Source organism: Uloborus diversus, chromosome 1, assembly GCF_026930045.1.
Source record: "Uloborus diversus isolate 005 chromosome 1, Udiv.v.3.1, whole genome shotgun sequence".
Classification (NCBI taxonomy): domain Eukaryota; kingdom Metazoa; phylum Arthropoda; class Arachnida; order Araneae; family Uloboridae; genus Uloborus; species Uloborus diversus.
The window spans coordinates 250,344,082-250,363,191 of NC_072731.1; the positions used below are offsets into that span (position 1 = coordinate 250,344,082).

Here is a 19,110-nt window from a genome sequence, read left to right on the forward strand (position 1 = left end):
ATGAAACAGGGCAAAAGACGTGTAATTTCAATCAATGTAAAATAGGCAATAAAAACATTTGTATTTGCTCTAAATACATAGTGAGGGTAAAATATTGTAATAACTAGATTTCTCGTAAAAAAAGGGAAAAAATCGCAACTAAATACGTTGAGTAAAAAGATGTCTTTCTGGAAAATGAAACTTTTATTGGTGCATTTTGTTTTCAAAAGTAGTAAAGAGTAAAATGTACGGCACTAAGCTGCCTGCTCTGAAATCCAGTATTGACCAAATTGCAAGTAAAAGCACGACAACATGTGTTCTAATGAATTCAAAGAACAGCATCTCCCACCCTAAAATGCCCAAATGTTGCAATTTTCTAAAGGGCACAGATTTTATGTTCATGTCTGTCAACAAGTTGTCATACTTCGCATCCTGAAACAACATTTGAGTCGTAACTTTAAACTAAACCCCCAATAATTGAAAACAGAAGGACTAAACAAATTGAACTTACTTTCTCGTCATCTTGTTCTTCATAATCCGAAGAATGCGAATGTCCGTCTTCACTGGTACTGTAACTTGTACGGCTCTGTAAGGACAAAATATATCTTCAATGAAAAAGAATCCGACTGGGTTGAAAAGATGATTTTTGACCAAAATTAACTTTTTCTGAAAATGGTATAGTAGAACTCCAATTATCCGAACTCCCGACTATCCGATTCACTGATTATCCGAATCATTACCAGAATTCAGGGGAAAAAATAAAGGAATAAACGTATCACTATTCATAAAATAAAGATTCTGCTTGTGCACGCTATAAACATATAACTTATTGTGACCCAAATGTTCAGCAAGAAATAAATTTCATTTACAGTATGTACATAGTACACACTGTACTTACGAACATCACTTGTAAGAACACTTAGCATGAAAACTTATCTTTGCATTTCATTAATTATAGGTTATTTTTCTTTAAAAATAGAACTTTGCATCCCTTTTCAATATACAATCAGTAAATAATTGAAATAGACCCGTTTTTCGAAAATACTCAACTAAAGTCAACTCTCAATAACTCGAAGTTCCAGGAGATCAGCAAAAACCTTCGAGTTATTGGTAGTTCTAGTTACAGGAAGTTCGTGCAGCCATTTAAAGAGTTTGTGACCGAGTTAAAACTGCGAGATAAAGGAACATTCGAGCTATGAGGCTTCGAGTTATCGAAACACAAATTGATTGGATTTTTTGATTATCCAAGTTGATTCCGGTCACCATTGCTTCAGAAAATTAAAGTTCTACTGTATCATGAAGCAGCTCCATTTTTTAAAGATTTTTACACATTTTGGATTTTTAATTTATGTGAATTAGAACTCAAGTTTGAGCATTTGAGGACCAAATGTAACACATTAAGTCTAATCTTGATTTCCATTTTTTTTTTTTGAAAAAATTCAATTTTCGCTCGATATTGGCCGCGAAAACATGATGTTGCAAATTCTGTTCAATATTGGAACGTCAAATTTAGCATGCATGTCTTGTAAGTGCTTGTGAGTGTAATAGTCCGCAGGTTATGTAAATGATAAAATATTTTTTTTTGATTTATATCCTTCTTACAAAAACATTTTATAGAAATTTCTATAAAATTCGCAGTAATTCGTCATTAATCTTACAATTCTACTAAACTTTCTTTAATCTGAGTTTTATTTCATTAGTACTATTTATTTATGTAATCTAATCTAACTAGAAAGTAAATTGCATGTTACAAAGTTATAATTGTTTTAAATGCAACTTTTCTCTTAACTTATAATTTTCAGTCATTTTCACAAAAAAATCACCCATAAAAGATTGAATGATTTTATGATTTATTTTGAAGTAAAATGCATGCTTTAAGATTCTTCTGCTTCTGAAAAAAACATAAATATTGTTTCATAATAAGGTTGAAAAACAACTGCTCCGAAAAACCAAACTAAAACACCCACTGCCGTTTGTTCTTCAACCCTTTAGTACAGCAATGCCCTCCACGTATATACAAGGAATTCCAATGTTATGTAAACATTTTTTAACTCCATGTACACACAAAAAATTAATTATCGCTAAATAGTATTGCTTCATAATAATTGATCACATAGAATGCAAAAGTACATAAACAAATTAATTGTTCTGTCATTTAGGGAATCAGGAACCCGAGTCGGGTTCCTGATTCCCGAAATATACATAATGGAATTTCTTGTATATACGTGTATATACGTTCCTGAATATAAATAATGGAATTCCTTGTATATACGTGGAGGATATTGCTGTACTAAAGGGTTGAAGAGCAAACGGCAATGGGTTGTTTAGTTTGTTTTTTTGGAGTAGTTGTTTTTTAACCTTATTAGGAAACAATATTTATGCTTTTTTTTAGAAGCAGAAGGATCTTAAAGCATGCATTTTACTTCAAAATAAATCATGAAATCATTCAATCTTTTATGGGTGATTTTTTTGTGAAAATGACTGAAAATTATAAGTTAAGAGAAAAGTTGCATTTATAAAAATTATAACTTGTAACATGCAATTTACTTTCTAGTTAGATTGGGTTACATGAATAAATATTACCAGTATCGAGAACACCATCAGCCAGGGATGACTTCCCAGGCTTTTAAAACCATAATTAACATTACAACATGTCTTGTATATAAATCCCCCCTGCCCCCGAAGAGCTTTGAACAGACGAGGCTGGTCACTTTAGCCGTAATTCAAATCAAAAATACTTTAGGAAAGCCGGTCCTTAGTAGTAATTTTAATATATATATATATATATATATATATATATATATATATATATATATATATATATATATATATATATATATATATATATATATCGTAGCCTCAGAGCAATAGTAAGACATCTAATCCTAGGAATAACACTTGAGATATCCTGTTGTTGCTCTGAGGCGACGATATATACATAAAAAAAAGAACAGAAAAGAAAGAAAGAAAAAAAAAAAAAAACAAGAAGAAACCTGTTATACAAGCAGCAGTTATAATCAAAACAAAAAGCTCACTCAATTTTAATCTCCCAAAAATTCACAGCATTTGGCATTGATAAACAGATTTCTTATAACCCTGAAACAGATATGTAAACTATTTTTCAACTTTTTGAGTCACAACGCTGTTTTCTTACATTGACTAAGATTTGTTCCAATAATAAATAAGACAGGATGAAACGCTGCATTTACCCCCGCGTTAGGCTAAGAAGGCATCCAGCGTCTTGTCATCTATATATATAAAGGTGACGGTGTTTCTTTGTTTGTACCCGATGGCCAGAAGACCCCATAGCACCTACAGCCCTGAAACTTGGCACAAACATTCGAACGTACCTCGGGTCCGTGCACCTCGAAGCCGAAATTCTAAATTTCGAATTAGTTTTTTTCTAATGAACTAATTAAGTTAAATTTCGGCTAATTAGGGGGTAAAAAATCCCCCACCCCAAACATTATACATCGTTGAAAAGGGTTTTCCTTCCCAAACAAGATGATGTTTGTTCCATTTTTCTCAATTAGAACAGGAGATATAAGCGATTTTAATTGAGCCAATTTTCAAGGCTTCTCTTTGAGAAATTACTATAACACTAGGTCCATTTTCCACTACTTTCTTTTTAAACATTTTGGAGAAAGTTGCCTTTGTTGCTTATGAATACTTTACTGTTGTTACTTTATTTTAAATTCATTGTGCGTATGTTAATTGATTTTCTTTTTAATTAGAAAGTCGCTTGGCGAATTTGGCGATGGATTACGGAGTTTTTTACATTTGAAACCAACTGCAAATGCAATTTTGATGTAATTTGTTTTTCTTTAATTCAACGGATTTTCTTTAATTTTTTAGCACAGGCATCGCTGTGCGGGTACTGCTAGTTTTATGAATAAAACATGAATATTTGAACCCAGAGAGCAGTAAATTTAGTTATATTTTGAATGATCCACCGCATAGAATTCCACTAAATAATTGAATGACAGACACTGACCAACCAACAAACTCCTAAAAGCCAAAAACGAAAAAACTCAGCCTTGACCTGTTTTGCTTCCAGACGAGAACCCCATGGAACGTCTAATCCCCACTTCCCCTTTCACCTTGACCCATCTCAACCCCAGGTGAGAATCCGACATACCATCCTCCGCATCGGTTTTCCGTTGCCATGGTAACCTTTTTAATTGTTAGGTCTCGAGGTGCAGGGCGGAAGAAAGGATCTCCCCCTAATCGATTTCAAATAAAACCTAGGATTTCGAATATCGTCTGGGTAATGTTTCTAACTGCGGTGCGGGTTTCATATTTCGAGAAAATAATCTCTTTACTAGCTTATATATTGATAAACAGTGATTCGAAATGCGCCGTAATTAAATTGGATTTTTCTATTCTCGCGAAATAAGATTTGTGTTGTGAATTGTCTTGTGTTTAATTGTGAACTTGCAGTGAGTAATAAGCAAACACGAAAATGCTGACATATATATATATATAATAGCCAATTTACTGACGGAGAAACACTCCTGTCGTCACCAGGGTTCGTTGATTTAAATCAAGTGCTTTTGAAAAAAAATCATTGATTTATATCAATTGATTTGAATTAAGTGATTTATTTAACAAAATCATTAATTTAAATCAGTTGATTTTACTTTTATAAATTAATTTTGTATTTTTAGAATGTATTACTCTAAATTTAACTACACTGCATTATACTATCTTAACTTCAACATGAACATGCAAAACTACATAGATCCCTCTTTCTGTGTGTGTAACATATTTTCACTGTATTGCTTTTACTACAAAATTAGTTTAGAACTAAATAAAAATTTGGAGTTTTTCTTATACACCATGAATAATGTAGTTCAGAAAAAAAAATTGTGCAACATATTATTTTACGCTAAAAACGTACATGATAATGGAAATCTTATCCTTAAGAAAGCATAAAACAAATCACATGTTATCTAAGCATTAGAACGTATTTATAAATATTAAAATATTATTGAATAGTTAGAGAACTTATCTTAATTTGAAAAGCAAGTTGAATGGATTCATCTGTTGTATGAAATATATTATCTTTATAAATGTAAAGTAATTAATAGCTACAAATTTTTGAACATTTGAAAAAAATCTGATTTAAATGAAAACAATCCGACTTTGATTTTTTTGACTTTTTTGATTTAAAAAAAAATCACGAACTCTGGTCGTCACCAACAATGAAATTCGCACCACGGCACGATAATTTGACAATATTTTTTGCCAATATTTGACATGCAGGGATGTGCTTCATTTTCGCAAAGCTGAACTAGATCTGGTATCTTAACTGTTCTACTGGTAAGATTCATTTTAGAAGAATGAAGAAATGAAAAAGGGCTCAACAGTGAACGCTATCTACTGGAGTTGAAGATTCATCCACTGGCGTTTGGGTTAAAATTTCAACTATAAAAATATCCTCAATCAGGCATTTGATTCGTTTAAATGTAGAAACAATTTTCACCCACCGTACCTTGACGGGCGATTTTCAAGTCTTATAATACAGGGTGTTTCAAAATGAATAGAGGGGTTTTAACATGTTATAATAGTTATTACACCAAACTTACAGCCACAAGTGATATATCAAATGAAAGAGAAACTCAAACAGTTTTACATAATAGCCTACAAGTGTTCAATGTGAGCACCATTCGTCACTCGGCACACGTCAAGACGATATGCGAGTTCTTCCCAAACTTTTATGAGTGTCTCATGAGTAATTGCTGCAACAGCTGTTTCAATCCTGTTCCTTAATTCGGGAAGGTCGGCTGGCAGTGGAGGCACATACGCACGGTCCTTAATAAACCCCCAAAGATAGAAATCACACGGCGTTAGGTCGGGTGACCGTGGAGGCCATGGGAAACAAGCCCTGTCATTAGGCCCCTTACGGCCAATCCAGCGGTCGGGTACAGTTAGGTTAAGCCAATCGCGTACCTCATTATGCCAGTGAGGTGGCGCACCATCTTGCTGAAAGATAAAACATAAAACGCTTTCTGTTCTTTAGACGCCATCTTTGCTACAAGCACTTTCTAGCGGATTGAAGCAGAAACATTCCACGTGCATGCGCACTTATCCCCTGATGTCAACAAACAAAAAACTGTTTGAGTTTCTCTTTCATTTGATATATCACTTGTGGCTGTAAGTTTGGTGTAATAAATATTATAACATGTTAAAACCCCGCTATTCATTTTGAAACACCCTGTGTTTTACTTGTTAATCTCCCGTAGATGAACCAGATCATCAACTATGACGCGTTTATTTGAAAATATTGCTGCTCTGGATACCCACCTACCTTAGGGATTTGAACACTTTACATTATGTTATAGTAACGAACGTTTTCAATAGCTACTGAAAGAACAACACAAGATTCCCTTTTTGACGTAAAGGATTAATGTACTATTTTTCTTCTGATGTTTCCCCTTTTTATTTTAAACTTTTTTTTTTGAATGTAAGCGCCAAAATGGTGGTATATGAGAGATTAGATACCATACCGGGGATGGAAATACAGAAGAAAGATAATAATTATAATAAATATAGTAACAGTTAAAATTGAATTGTAATTATTGGAATCACAGAAAATAATATTTAGATAGAGAACGAAGTCGGAAACAAAAGTGTGATGGAGATACTTCAGCACCTCAACGCCAGAATAAAGTAAGTCACATCATCACTACTTTTCAGGAGAGAGTAAAAACGCTTGTCGGTACATACAAAGGTTGGGACTTGCGCTCTCATGACATTGGTGAATAATAAAGGTTTTTTTAAAAATATAACCATGCAGTACTGGCTCAGCAACAATAACCTAATAATCGGACTTTCGTTAGTCTCTTTCTCTGGCCCTGAGGCTCAGAATTAAAAACACTGAATAGTTTTAAAGAAAAAGTAATTTTATATTCGTGGCTTTGTTTTATGAAAGTAATCGTTGTATATTGTAAAAATAACCTACTAGTGGTACCAGCACGACTTTGCCCGTAGTAGAAAATTAAAAGGCATTTGGTTCGCCTGTGTATTTATAAATAATGGATGATGAATTTCTCGCCAATTGGCTACGTTCATTTGCTCGCCCATTTTACGGTTCCAAGATTATGATAATTTCGTAATTTACTCTTTCACGTAATGATAATCTTCTCGGTAAAATGTTCTTAATATTGGAATAGAAAAAGAACAAAATCGAATTTTCAAAAAATCGCTTCGAGATGCACACCCTCATGCTACAAACTAAATTTGTGCCAAATTTCATGAAAATCGGCCGAACGGACTAGGCGCTATGCGCGTCAGAGAGATCAAGACAGACAGACAGAGATCCAGATAAACTTTCAGCTTTATTATTAGTAAAGATCGAAACCTTTCAATCCACAATTATTCTGTATTTTACCGCGGAACGATATGGGCAGCCGTTCCAAGAAAATTGAAAATAAATGTATAAAATAAATACAAAAGAAGAAAAGAAAGAAACAAATTAATCGACACGCAAGGAGTAAAGGGAAAAGCTGAACAGAAACAGATAACTGCCGAGGCATCAATCCTGTGTCCAATCAACTTCAATTCCAGCGGAGGCTTCTGAAATCCAGCAGACTAGCAGGATGAAGACAAATGCATCAGGGAGGGGAAAAAAAGCCCGGTTTATATAAGACACAAACTAAAATTTTATTTTTATCCCAAACTAAAACACGTTGAAAGAACTTAAAAAGGAAAATTGTTTCCGATTGTCTTTCTCTCAGACTTCTTTTTCTCTGATTAAAAAATCATTTAGACATTTTTTTTCTGTCTTTGTTGTTTTTTTTCTTTTCCAAATTCAACGTAAAAGTAAATAAACAATTTAACTGATCTCGTAAAAAAATGGACGACAAAATTACAAAAAATATATCAGTCACTGTAAAAAGTGCTTCTGTCCCTGAACTTAAATTTAACAGAAAAAGAAAATTAATTGCACTAAGTGATGTGATTCCCCTGGCCAGATTTTTTCTGGTTAATCCGACACGTATTGATATTGTTTACCTTAAAGTACAGTCGAGCCTCCGTATATCGAACTTCCACATATCAAAATTTTCTATATATCGAAATACGAAATCCCAGCAAATTTCGATGTTCGTTACATAGAAAAATTGTTTCTATATATCGAAAAAATCTCCCTATATCGAAATTTGTTTCGAGACATTCGTAGATTTTTTTTTCAATTTAGACTGTTTGTCTCATGAAAAATGAAGGTTAGGGGAGAAAATTATTTTTTTAAAGGTTGCTAAGAAACTCATAAGAAATCTGGGTTTGAGGGGTGTGTAGATAAGTCATTGTTCCGTTCTAGAGTTCTTAAATTCCCTCAAGTTTATTTCAAATCTTAGTTGTAAATAGTAACACTGTAAAATCAGTTTCAAGTTATCCTTTTTGTCTGTTGATTATCATTCCTAGTCTTTTTAGCTTGAGTAAAAATCATTCAAGTTAAGTAGATTGATTTTTTACCTTTCTCTCGATTACATTGTCAAAACGAAAATCCCCTCATGTTGCGAATCAAGTTGAACTGCCGAAGAATGAAGATGTATGAAGGCACAAAAATGTAATTTCTGTTAATTTTTCAGTTATTAACTTTCGTTTAATCCGATGTTCGTATAAATTAGAAATTAGGTTTCATACACGAAAATTAGCTTTAATTTTAATGTTTTAGGAGATTTTTATGATAAAATAAGATCGTTTCTATGTACCGAAATTTCTATATATCGAATTTTTTCCGGCAATTCGCTACTTCGATATATGGAGGTCCGACTATATAATGGTATACAGCCAAAAGATCTTACAAATTCCCCCTCCCTTTTGTTGTAAACAATCTTTCAAAATTATCATTTTTAACTCATCTAGAAGCAAGGTCAGGTTGTTTCTCTTACAACGATTCTTCAGTCGCAGGGAAGAAACTTTTACAGAGCTCGTAAGATTTAATGCACCAACCTTTTCCTACCAGAGGGTGACGCCTCATATTAAGGCGACTCACAGTGTTTCGATATGTCAAGCTAGGTGAACAAAAGTCATGTCCATAATTCTAAACTTTGGTGTTGGGATAATGCAAACAATAAACCAAGTCATGATACTTAGTTATTTGTTTATGTCTAACTCCCTTCCGTCACGTGAGTAATAAGGTTCAAAGGTACGTATCGGTTTGTAATTGAATAAATCAGTTGAGTTCCAGACATCATTTCATCACACAAATTAAGGTGTTCCTAATTTCATATGATTTTATTGTTCAAGATGAATATTATTTACACTAGCAATTGCTTTTTTCCCTAATTTAATTAATCTATCTGTTAGTTAAACAATGTTACTTTTTTTTTTAAGATGAACGAAGGATTTTTTGCCCGTTTCAAAAGTTTTAAGTGATGGGAATGACTTGTACCTATTTGTACCCGGGCTAATTTATGTGTATATAGTAGCTGCATCTCTTCCATTATTAATGAGACGTATTATAGTCAGCATACTCGAGTACAACATGTTTTTTTTAACAGAAAGTTTTGAGCGCTTTAATCATTCTTCAAAAAAATCCCTACTCGAAAGAAAGTATTCTACGGAAAAAAAAATGTTGTACTCGAGTGTGCTGACTATAATAGGCCTTATAATAATGGAAGAAGTACAACTATTATATACAAAAAATTTAGCCCAGGTACAAACGGGTAAAATTATTACCATTACTCGAAAAGTTTTAAACGAGCAAAAGAACTCATTTGTTTATCTTTAAAAAAATAATATTGTTCAATTATCAGACAGAGTAATTAAATTAGGAAAAAAAGCACTTGTAGAAATAATATACATCTTGAACAATTAAATCATGTGATTTTAGGAACACTTTAATTTTGTGTGCTGAAATGATGAATTCTGAACTTGACTTTTGTCCACCTAGCTTGTATTAATCGAAACACTGTGCGACTCTCGCTGACCAGAACACATAAAGTTTAAATGTATTTAAGCTTTTTCTAGATAACATGGGAAAATATGGAAAAGGAAAGAAAATTACAATCCAATAAATGTTATCGTTACTGCTTATTTTAATATACGAAGTTTCATTTGTTTCTAAGAAACACATTTCTGACTATTTGCCTCTAACTGTTTTTTACCGTTATTAATTGTTATTGGAATTATTATCAGCATAAGTATTTTCTTATCTGTAGGTCATTTTTGCAGCATGTGCATGAAGCAAATTTCTGAAATATCCGGCGATAATTTGTAATTTTTCTCCACAATTTATATTTGTGGTATTGTATATCATGCGAAATAATGTTGAGGGTTACAAATTTGACGTAGTGTTAATGGGTTTAAAATAGATTTGAAACAAATAAAAGTACTTTTTCTCTTCTCATTTATGTAATATTTTAAGCCTGCGAATATAGCTTACTCTTTGAAGTTTTTTTATTTTTTATTTTATAAGTGTTTTTTGAGTCTTCTGTTGGTTTTCCATCCTTGTACGCTTTGCGGGGGGGGGGGGGGAGGCGGGGGGGGGGTTGGTGTCATTCTTCTGAAAAACTGCAGTATATTTTCAAATTTATTTAGGATTTGTTGTAAAAAATTGAGAAAAGACGCAAAATACAGCAAATTAAAATAAATAAATAAATAAAATAAAAATCTGGCCTTTTGCACCGACTGAAAACGACATCTAAACAGCAACAACTACAATAATAAGAAGAATAGTCATAATAATTACAACAATTTTATAAGCATTTCAGAGACAAGTTAAAACTATTGATAGATACCGATAGAATATTTTCATAAAACCTAAACTCTAAACAGTATCTAAAAACGTAAAAAATATAAAACTAGTTGCAGATGAACTGAATAAGCTGAACACATTTAAAAGTAAAAAGTTACATGCTATTAAAAGTTATGTAGCGTCTTTTCAGTTTTTTGAAAGTACTGAATGAAATTTAAATTCCATTTCATTTAGAGATGTTTAAAATGTTTGGTTTACAAAACTATAATTTCCTATCTGCTTATAGGATTAGCTTATAGGTTTCGTGTACTACCTTCATCGGGAGTTTTTAACAGTTAAGATATTTTGCTCTTTATCATCATTTTTTGTTTCAAACAAGACATTTATCGGTCAATAAACTCAATGAGAAGCAAAAACAATGTGAAAAGAACTTTCTCAGGAGAAAGTATACCATTTTGAAAGTCCGTTACAAAAACGTACTTCCTTGCTTCTAATATTAAAGCATCAAAATCTCATCAATTCACCCGACTTCGGAAAGAAATGCACGTCCCCATTACATTAATAGAGATTCGTAGTGAGAACTTATCACTTCAAGGGCCAGCGGAAATAAAAATATATTTGAAAAGTCATAATGCTCCGAAAAAGTAGTTCTGTGAAAAAATCTCAGATTGCTTGCACGTTCCCATCTCACAACAATGAAAGATGGAAGTCATAGATCCATTCGTCTCTTGGGTGATGATGTTCGAAGATATAATCCACACCAGTCACGTGATTCGACAAATGGAACTGTCCGAACGGAAGAACATATCGACCAAATATATTATTTTTAGGAACAGAAGGATCTTTGGCTCTATTTCTTTAGCAAAATTGTGAGAGATATAGTCAGAGAAAGGTTTAGCGAAAGAATTTTAGATGAATTGATGTTTTCTGAAATGAAATTTATATTTATTGCCCTCAAGAACAACTGCAAATAATTGCATTTTTACTGGTTCTTTATTGGTATGTAGTTTTCTCTCATTGGTGTTCGGTAATCCGCTAATTTTTACTTTTTAAGCTGCTTGCTTATCTGTATCTTTGCTTTTGTCGAATCTCTTTTCACCCAAAAGCTCACTTATTTTTCATTGAGAAAGGGGTTTCTTGTAACCTCGAAATACGTGTCTGACGTAATCTGCAATTTGCAGAATTTAAAGTTTTAGCTTTAATTGATGAATTCACAAGGAATCAAGCCAACACTGTAAAAACGATTCAGAAACGTTCCTAGAAAATAAAAGGCAGCTGATATGCCCAATTTCTGCCAGTAACGTACCTTGCAAAAAACAGGAATCTTTCCCTCTAAATGTCAGTAACCTTCCTGAAATTATTTTGAAATCTTTCTGAAAAATTTAGGAATCTTCCCGGTTAAAGTCAGTCGAGAGAAAACTTATGTAGGTTTAATATAAGCTTGGCGGCTTCCTGATTTTCCAAGAAAGCTCCAGAAGCGTTACCGTAACTAGGACCAACGCTAAGACAGGATTGCAAGCACTGCTCTCGCTTGCAATTCCTGCAAAACTACGAAACCCAGGGACTTATTCGCTCCTTCTGGGAGCTTAATTGGTCTGGGTGATCGATAATCGAACTGAAACCGATACACTTAATATATATATACGCTTAGTTAATCTTTAAACTGGGAGCTAAAAATATTTTTCACAACAGTGAGAAGCCTGCTTTCGTGCAACTTGAGGCAATTCAGGAAACTTTTTGACAATGGTACTTGATTTTCTCAGGAAAGGGATAAAAACCATAGAAATCCCGAAACGTTTCGCTAAAATAATCAATAACGTTTCGGAATTTTTTTTACAGTGAATTGATCATAAATGCTGGAGATATTTGGCCTTAAACCTTAAATCGGTCCTATTTGGCACACTTATCATTATTGTATGAAAAAGAATAACTGTAATAATTTTCATTGTTGTATCATTCAGCAAATTTGAACCTTTTCCTGAATTAATTTTTTAAAACATTTGCAGGTATTTTAAAGTAATAATCATTAAATTAATCATATTTACACCAATAAAAATACAAAAGTAATGTCAGCTTCCAATGAACATTAAACAGAAATGTTCAAGTTGATCAAGAGTAAACAATTTACAGTGTAACATCACAATGTTTGCTTTTTTAGCTGGTATTTTTACTTCAATGACGGAAACTAATTTATAAAATCAGGTGGTGAGATTTAAATTAAAAATTAAAAAAAAAAGAAAAGAAAAATTAATTTGAATTTTGACATCTTGAATTCAAATTATGTTTTTCGCAATCACGAGTGTGTGTATGTAGGCATATGTGTTTGTGTGTGTGGGGGGGGGGTATGTGTGTTTGTGTGTAGGGGTATGTGTATGTGTGTGTAGTGTGTTTGTGTCTGCCTGCTGGCATAAGTGTGTGGGTAGTTGTGTGTATGAATGTGTGTGTGGGGGGATGTAGGCATATGTATTTGTGTCTGTGTGCAGGTATAAATGTGTGGGTAGTTGTGTGTATGTGTAGGTGTCTGTATGTATGCGTGTGTGTATGTGTAGGTGTCTGTATGTATGCGTGTATGTATGTGTGTAGGTGTATGTGTGTGTGTAGCTGCGTATGTATGCGCGTGTGTGTAGGACATGGATGCAACCTGGAGACGGCTTTCGCTATAGGAGCAGCATCGTGAGGAGCCGGTCGACGGTGACAGGGTGCGGAGGGTGGCGGTGGGAAAATAAAAAGATAGGACATCAAAACAGTCAAATGAGAACAATAAGCAATCGTGATTGCTCAGAAAAAAAAAAAAAAAAAAAAACCCTGAGGGCTGCAACCCAAACTAAGATGAATGTTGTGGGATAGAAGACATATGAAATTTAAATAAATTTGAATTTTTCCCAGCTAGCTTGGAAAGACACGGCAAGTGAAAGAAAACCATAACTTCTAAGCTTTGCTAAACTGAAAATCAGTCTTATTTTTTTTATAAAAACCGATTACAAGTATTTTATTTGCCAACAAATAGAAAATAGCAATAGGTAAAATTTTTAAGTCATTGAGCCTCCTTGTCTACCAACAATGAAATCGAAGTCCCTATGAATGTAAAGTTAAAATTTTTAAGTCATTGCTCGCATACAAGTAAAACAATGCTGTCTTTCCGTAGGTGGGAAGCGTGTTCAAATCTTTGAATCCGAACTTTGACAACTGGAGCGAATTTCTTTGCGAGACTAATCTCCGTTTCAAATTAAGTAAAAAAAACATGCCCGTTATTTTTTCCCGAGGAAAAATAATAACTTTAACGAATTAGACACAGGGCAATTTGAAATCAAGTTGTAAGCTCCGTGAGAATCGTAAAAATTCATTAGACCTAAGGATGGATTTGACTTGATTATCTAGAGGTCACACCAAGCCAAGACTTGATCTACCTTTTGCTATTTTAGTTTTAAGGTTATTTACTTAAGCATCCCGAGTTAAAATTCAATTATTATCGGGATTTTCTCATGTTAAAATACAAAAAAATAATTTGAATTTTGACATCTTGAATTCAAATTATGTTTTTCGCAATCACGAGTGTGTGTATGTAGGCGTGTGTGTTTGTGTGTGGGGGTATGTGTTTGTGTGTAGGGGTTATGTGTATGTGTGTGTAGGCATGTGTATTTGTGTCTGTGTGCTGGCATATGTGTGTATGTGTAGGTGTATGTGTGTGTAGGTGAATGTGTGTGTAGGTGTATGTGTTTGTGCGTGTGTGTGTTTAGTTGTGTATGTATGTGTGTGTGTGTAGGACATGGATGCAACCTGGAGACGGCGTTCACTATAGGAGCAGCATCGTAAGGAGGCCGTCGACGGTGATGGTGCGGAGGGTGGCGGTAGGAAAAATCAAAAGATGCCAAAAACAGTCAAGTGAGAACAATAAGCAATCGAGATTGCTCAAAAAAAAAAAAAAAAAAAAAAAAAAAAAAAAAAAAAAAAAAAAAAAACCTGTTGGAGTCTGCCATTTCAAACCCTCTTAAGTACACATTGACAACTAATTGACCTAAGAAAGAAAGATGATTATTTAAAACTACCGGCTTAACAGGCTTTACAATGACAGGTGATTTGTTTAACGAATAACTGAAAAGCTTAGTGGATACGTTAAGTGACATTTTTGAATAAATGGTGATTTTTGGTTTGAAAAACATGTTTTTGTATTTATTTTATTCATATTATGTTTCTCTTTTAGAAGCTTTTTAAATAAAGCTTTTAAAATTCTCCGAGTTGAAGAAATGGAGTACGAAAAAACTGTCATCCCCGCTTAATCGGGTAACGGATAAAAGAATACCCCGTTCATACGAATAAAACTTTTCGGAACCGAACATTTTCCCATAGACGCAATGTTAACGATCCCCGCTTAATCAAATAATTTCCCCGGATAATCGAATAATATTTGCGCAAACATTTTTGTTGCGAAAGTTCTTAAAAAACTAAAAAGAAATTTAAGAACAATGGGGTTGTTTCCTTCAGTCAAAAGTACTACTTTTAGTCACTGAAGTTGATAGAACAAGCAAAAAGAGTAACATGCAGCGAGAAAAAAACTTTCACTACCCCAATGCCTACTTTAATTAATTTTTTAAAATGGCCGATTTTGAAAATAAGGCTTGGTCTTGATGACGTCACAAATGAAGCATTTTGGCGCATCTGTCTATCACGTTTCCACGTTGAGATAATCAAGAAGCGAATTAAGTATTGCGCTCTACGCTTGCTATCAACCGTATCGTTGCCAACACATGTGAGTAAGGAAGCCAATTAAATATTCTGCTCTGTGAATGGCAACAGTGATTGGCATTTCATCATTTGTGATGTCATCGGCAGGAGCGTAAACAATGAAAGAGCACAGATTAAAATAATTGTTTTTAGATATTAAACTTAGACATAATATTAAAAAAATCGTCAGATCCTGTGCTTTTAAGCATGCTCTTTCAGAAAAAAATACTTTTAAAATTTTGGAAATGACCCCATTATCCACGTAAAAATAAAAAAATATTTTCCGCCAACCAAGTCGATCTACTTTTTTTTTATCGTTGCCATTGCAAAAAAGCAATAAATATGTTTGACAATTAAATCAAATAGCATGGAAAACTAAAAACATTGTTAGAAAATAAACTTTTAAATACAGATATTAAATGTAGACGAAGACCAAAAAAAAAAAAAAAAGAGTTCTAAAGTGAAGTAAGAAAAGCGTTCAAAAAACACCTTCAGCAAGAAATCCACTCTTATGATCTTTTAAAAAAAAATAATGTAGAGCAAAAACAAACGATTTTGTAACTCCAGTTGTAAGTTACTTTTTTATAATTTTTTTCTTATAATGTTTTGTTATTTACTTAGGTTATTTCAAAAATCTTTCACAAATAGCATCAATTACTTTCTTTATATAGCTATTGATTTATTATTATTGCGTTTTAAGAAAAATATTGTCAATTTGGAAAGGTAAAGAAAATTTCCCCGCTTAGTCAAATACCCCGCTTAACCGAATAATATTTCTTGAAACCGACGGTATTCGTTTAAACGGGGCTGACAGAAAAATATCGTTGGAAACTTCAGTTAAAATTTTTTTTTGTCTGTGTTCTAAAAACAATGTTGCCTCTACACAAGATTAAGCAAAGTCTAGAAGACGACAAATAGAAGATGTAACATTAGCACAATTCTATTTAGTATTCTTAAATAAAATTACTTTTAACTAACCATATTTTTCTCAATATATTATTAGATTCCAAAATAAAGTTCGCGGCTAAAATTTTTAAAACTTACAATTTGTTTCATCACTACACCAATGATCATTCGCAACTCCAGAGCTCGAATACGCTACCTTGTGATGATTAACAATACTACCGAAAAAAGTAAAACATTCCATTCCACGTGTTTTCTTTGGGGTAAATTACAGGCTTCAGACAGTTTATGGTGTAATGTAATTTCAGAGGAATAGAAAAGAAAGCTTCCCATAAACACGATGAAAAATTAGTGTCATTCTCTAAGCGTCAAAGCAAGTTATAAGTTACGGCATTTGTTTGTTTTACCTTTTTCATCCGCCATTAGACAGTGGCTGCAGCGCCCCCTATAGTTTATTGGAGTTGCGTATACTCAGATTACGCAAAGCAAAGAGTAAGCTGGAAACTTTTAAGACGATAACATCAGATTTATTTATTTGTCACACAGCAGTTTTTACCACTAAGCTCTGCGAATGCATCCAACACTTTCAAGTGAAAATCGATATAGATTCATTAAAAGAGTGAAGCTTGAAATAATTGAAAAAATAGAGTCGATTTTTTGTCCACTAAAGTTCTTGAGTTAATAACCTCCATGTTATAATCATGACATGTTTTCTTTACTAATAATAAAGCTGAAAGTCTCTGTCTGGATATCTGTCAGGATCTTTGTGACGAGCATAGCACCAAGATCGTTCGGCCGTTTTTCATGAAATTTGGCACAGAATTAGTTTGTAGCATGGAATTGTGCACCTCGAAGCGATTTTTTGAAAATTCGATTTTATTCTTTTTCTATTTTAATTTTAAGAACATTTTCAAGAGCAAAATTATCATAAGATGGACGAGTAAATTACCAAGTTATCATAACGTGGAACCGAAATACGGGCAAACCATTGGCGAGAAATTCATCATATATTATTTGTAAAAAAAAGGCGAACCAAAAGACCTTTTGATTTTCTACTACGGGCAAAGCCGTGCAGGTGCCACTAGTAAAAAATTAAAAAAAAAAAAAAGAGAGAAATAAATGAATAAAGTAATGCAAAGGAAAATAAGTTACTCGAGCATAATTCAATTCAATTTTATTTCAATCAAGGGATTAAAAAAAATCATTTCACCTATAAAATAGGAGAAAATAAATTACAAACACAGTAGTACATTGCCCTGTCGATTGAAAACTCCCTGATTGAGTACGTGCATGGGAGTAACAGCTATAACAACAGCCTGACTATCTCCCACCACAATTCAAACTAGAAAGCTCCACTCTCTGGTTTAACTACACTTTATAGGTTTACAAAAGTGCTTAAAATCCCCCCCCCCTCTTCGAAAAAAACAACAACAAACAAACCGAAAGAGTCATGAAAGACATGAGATTTAAGAATTATGAACTTATACGCTCACACACCAGTACCCGCACCTCGTTTTTTTAGACATCAAACACACCCATGCTAATGGATAGGCTAGGTAGTTCAGTGGAATTAGCCACCTCAGATTTATTTTACAACTAATTTATGTATAAAGTGGTAAATTACTCGGCAATTACTGATTTTGAGAAACACGAATTTTTCATTATTAATATGGAAATAATTTGCGAACTTCCACACAAAAAAGACAAGCATTTGAACTTACGAACAAGCTTCAATGCACACCGAAATTCAATTAAAGCATAAAGCTGAGAAACTTTTGCAAGGATTTAACACAGTTTACATGAAAGAAATATGAGGCAGTGAGAAGCAAAGGGATGTAAGTGGCAAAATTAAAAATTTGGAGATAACCAGTAAAAATGGTAGGTGGACCTTTCTTCTGTCTTGGGGCAAGAGATGGTACTAGTAGCCCTGGTAGTTGCTGCTATAGAGCATGATTTAGAAAAAAATTTCAATGAAAGCCTACCTAGGATATTATCTTTAAACGCGTTTTACTCAAAACTTGAAAATGTCCACTTACATCCCTTTGCTTCTCACCGCCTCATATGATTATTAAATTATTTTCCCCAGCTATGATTTCCCCAGTGCCTACATTTAATATTTCCTTCTCTACAGCAATTAGCAAAATAACGAACTTAAATTAGAACGACGTATTTTTTCTAATGTTGAGCAACCTTTAATTGCACGGTTAAACTACTGGGAGTTGGAATATTCAAAAAGGTAGTGCGGTAACTGAAGAAAATGATTCTTTACACAATGAGTGCATTTTTTCTTCTTTGATGCAACTTTAAGCTGATGGGACATGTAATTGCATTTGGATTTCAGATTTAATGTATTTTAAATGTCTAGTTTGCTGTGCAGTACGCTAATACCTGTGTAAGTTGACCACTTGCAGTGCACTACTTTAGTGGTCAACTTACAGAGGTTGGTTAATATGGGAAGGGCTAATTCCGTGCATGAAAAAAAGCGGTCAACTTAGAGAGGTGATCAAATTACAAGGGTGGTCAACTTCACAGTTGTCAACTGTATGATGAAACATAATGCACTTTGCGTTTTTAATTTAGGTTTTATAAAACTTTTAGAGATTGTATCCCACAAATGCTCCCACATTTTTTTAATCCACAATTTTGAGAGACGATGACGGCCTTCTTGAAGTTTTGTGAATTTTACATTTAAAATGTAATTTTACCTCACTTTTCTCCTACCGGACCCCTACTGCTGTTTTATCCTTTAGTCTTCCCCATGTGGGAGCCACGGGGCCACAATAATTCATTGCGGCAGGTCCCAA

General features: G+C 33.4%; 1 protein-coding gene across 1 annotated transcript in view; it reads right to left on the reverse strand.

Annotated features, from left to right (window-relative positions):
- Window positions 1-19,110, reverse strand: part of LOC129219867 (uncharacterized) — an 80,948-nt gene that overhangs the window by 23,423 nt on the left and 38,415 nt on the right. Inside the window, exon 4 of the mRNA XM_054854181.1 lies at window positions 491-565. Within this exon, the coding sequence (XP_054710156.1) occupies window positions 491-565 (75 nt within the window). The remainder of the gene's footprint in view (window positions 1-490; window positions 566-19,110) is intronic.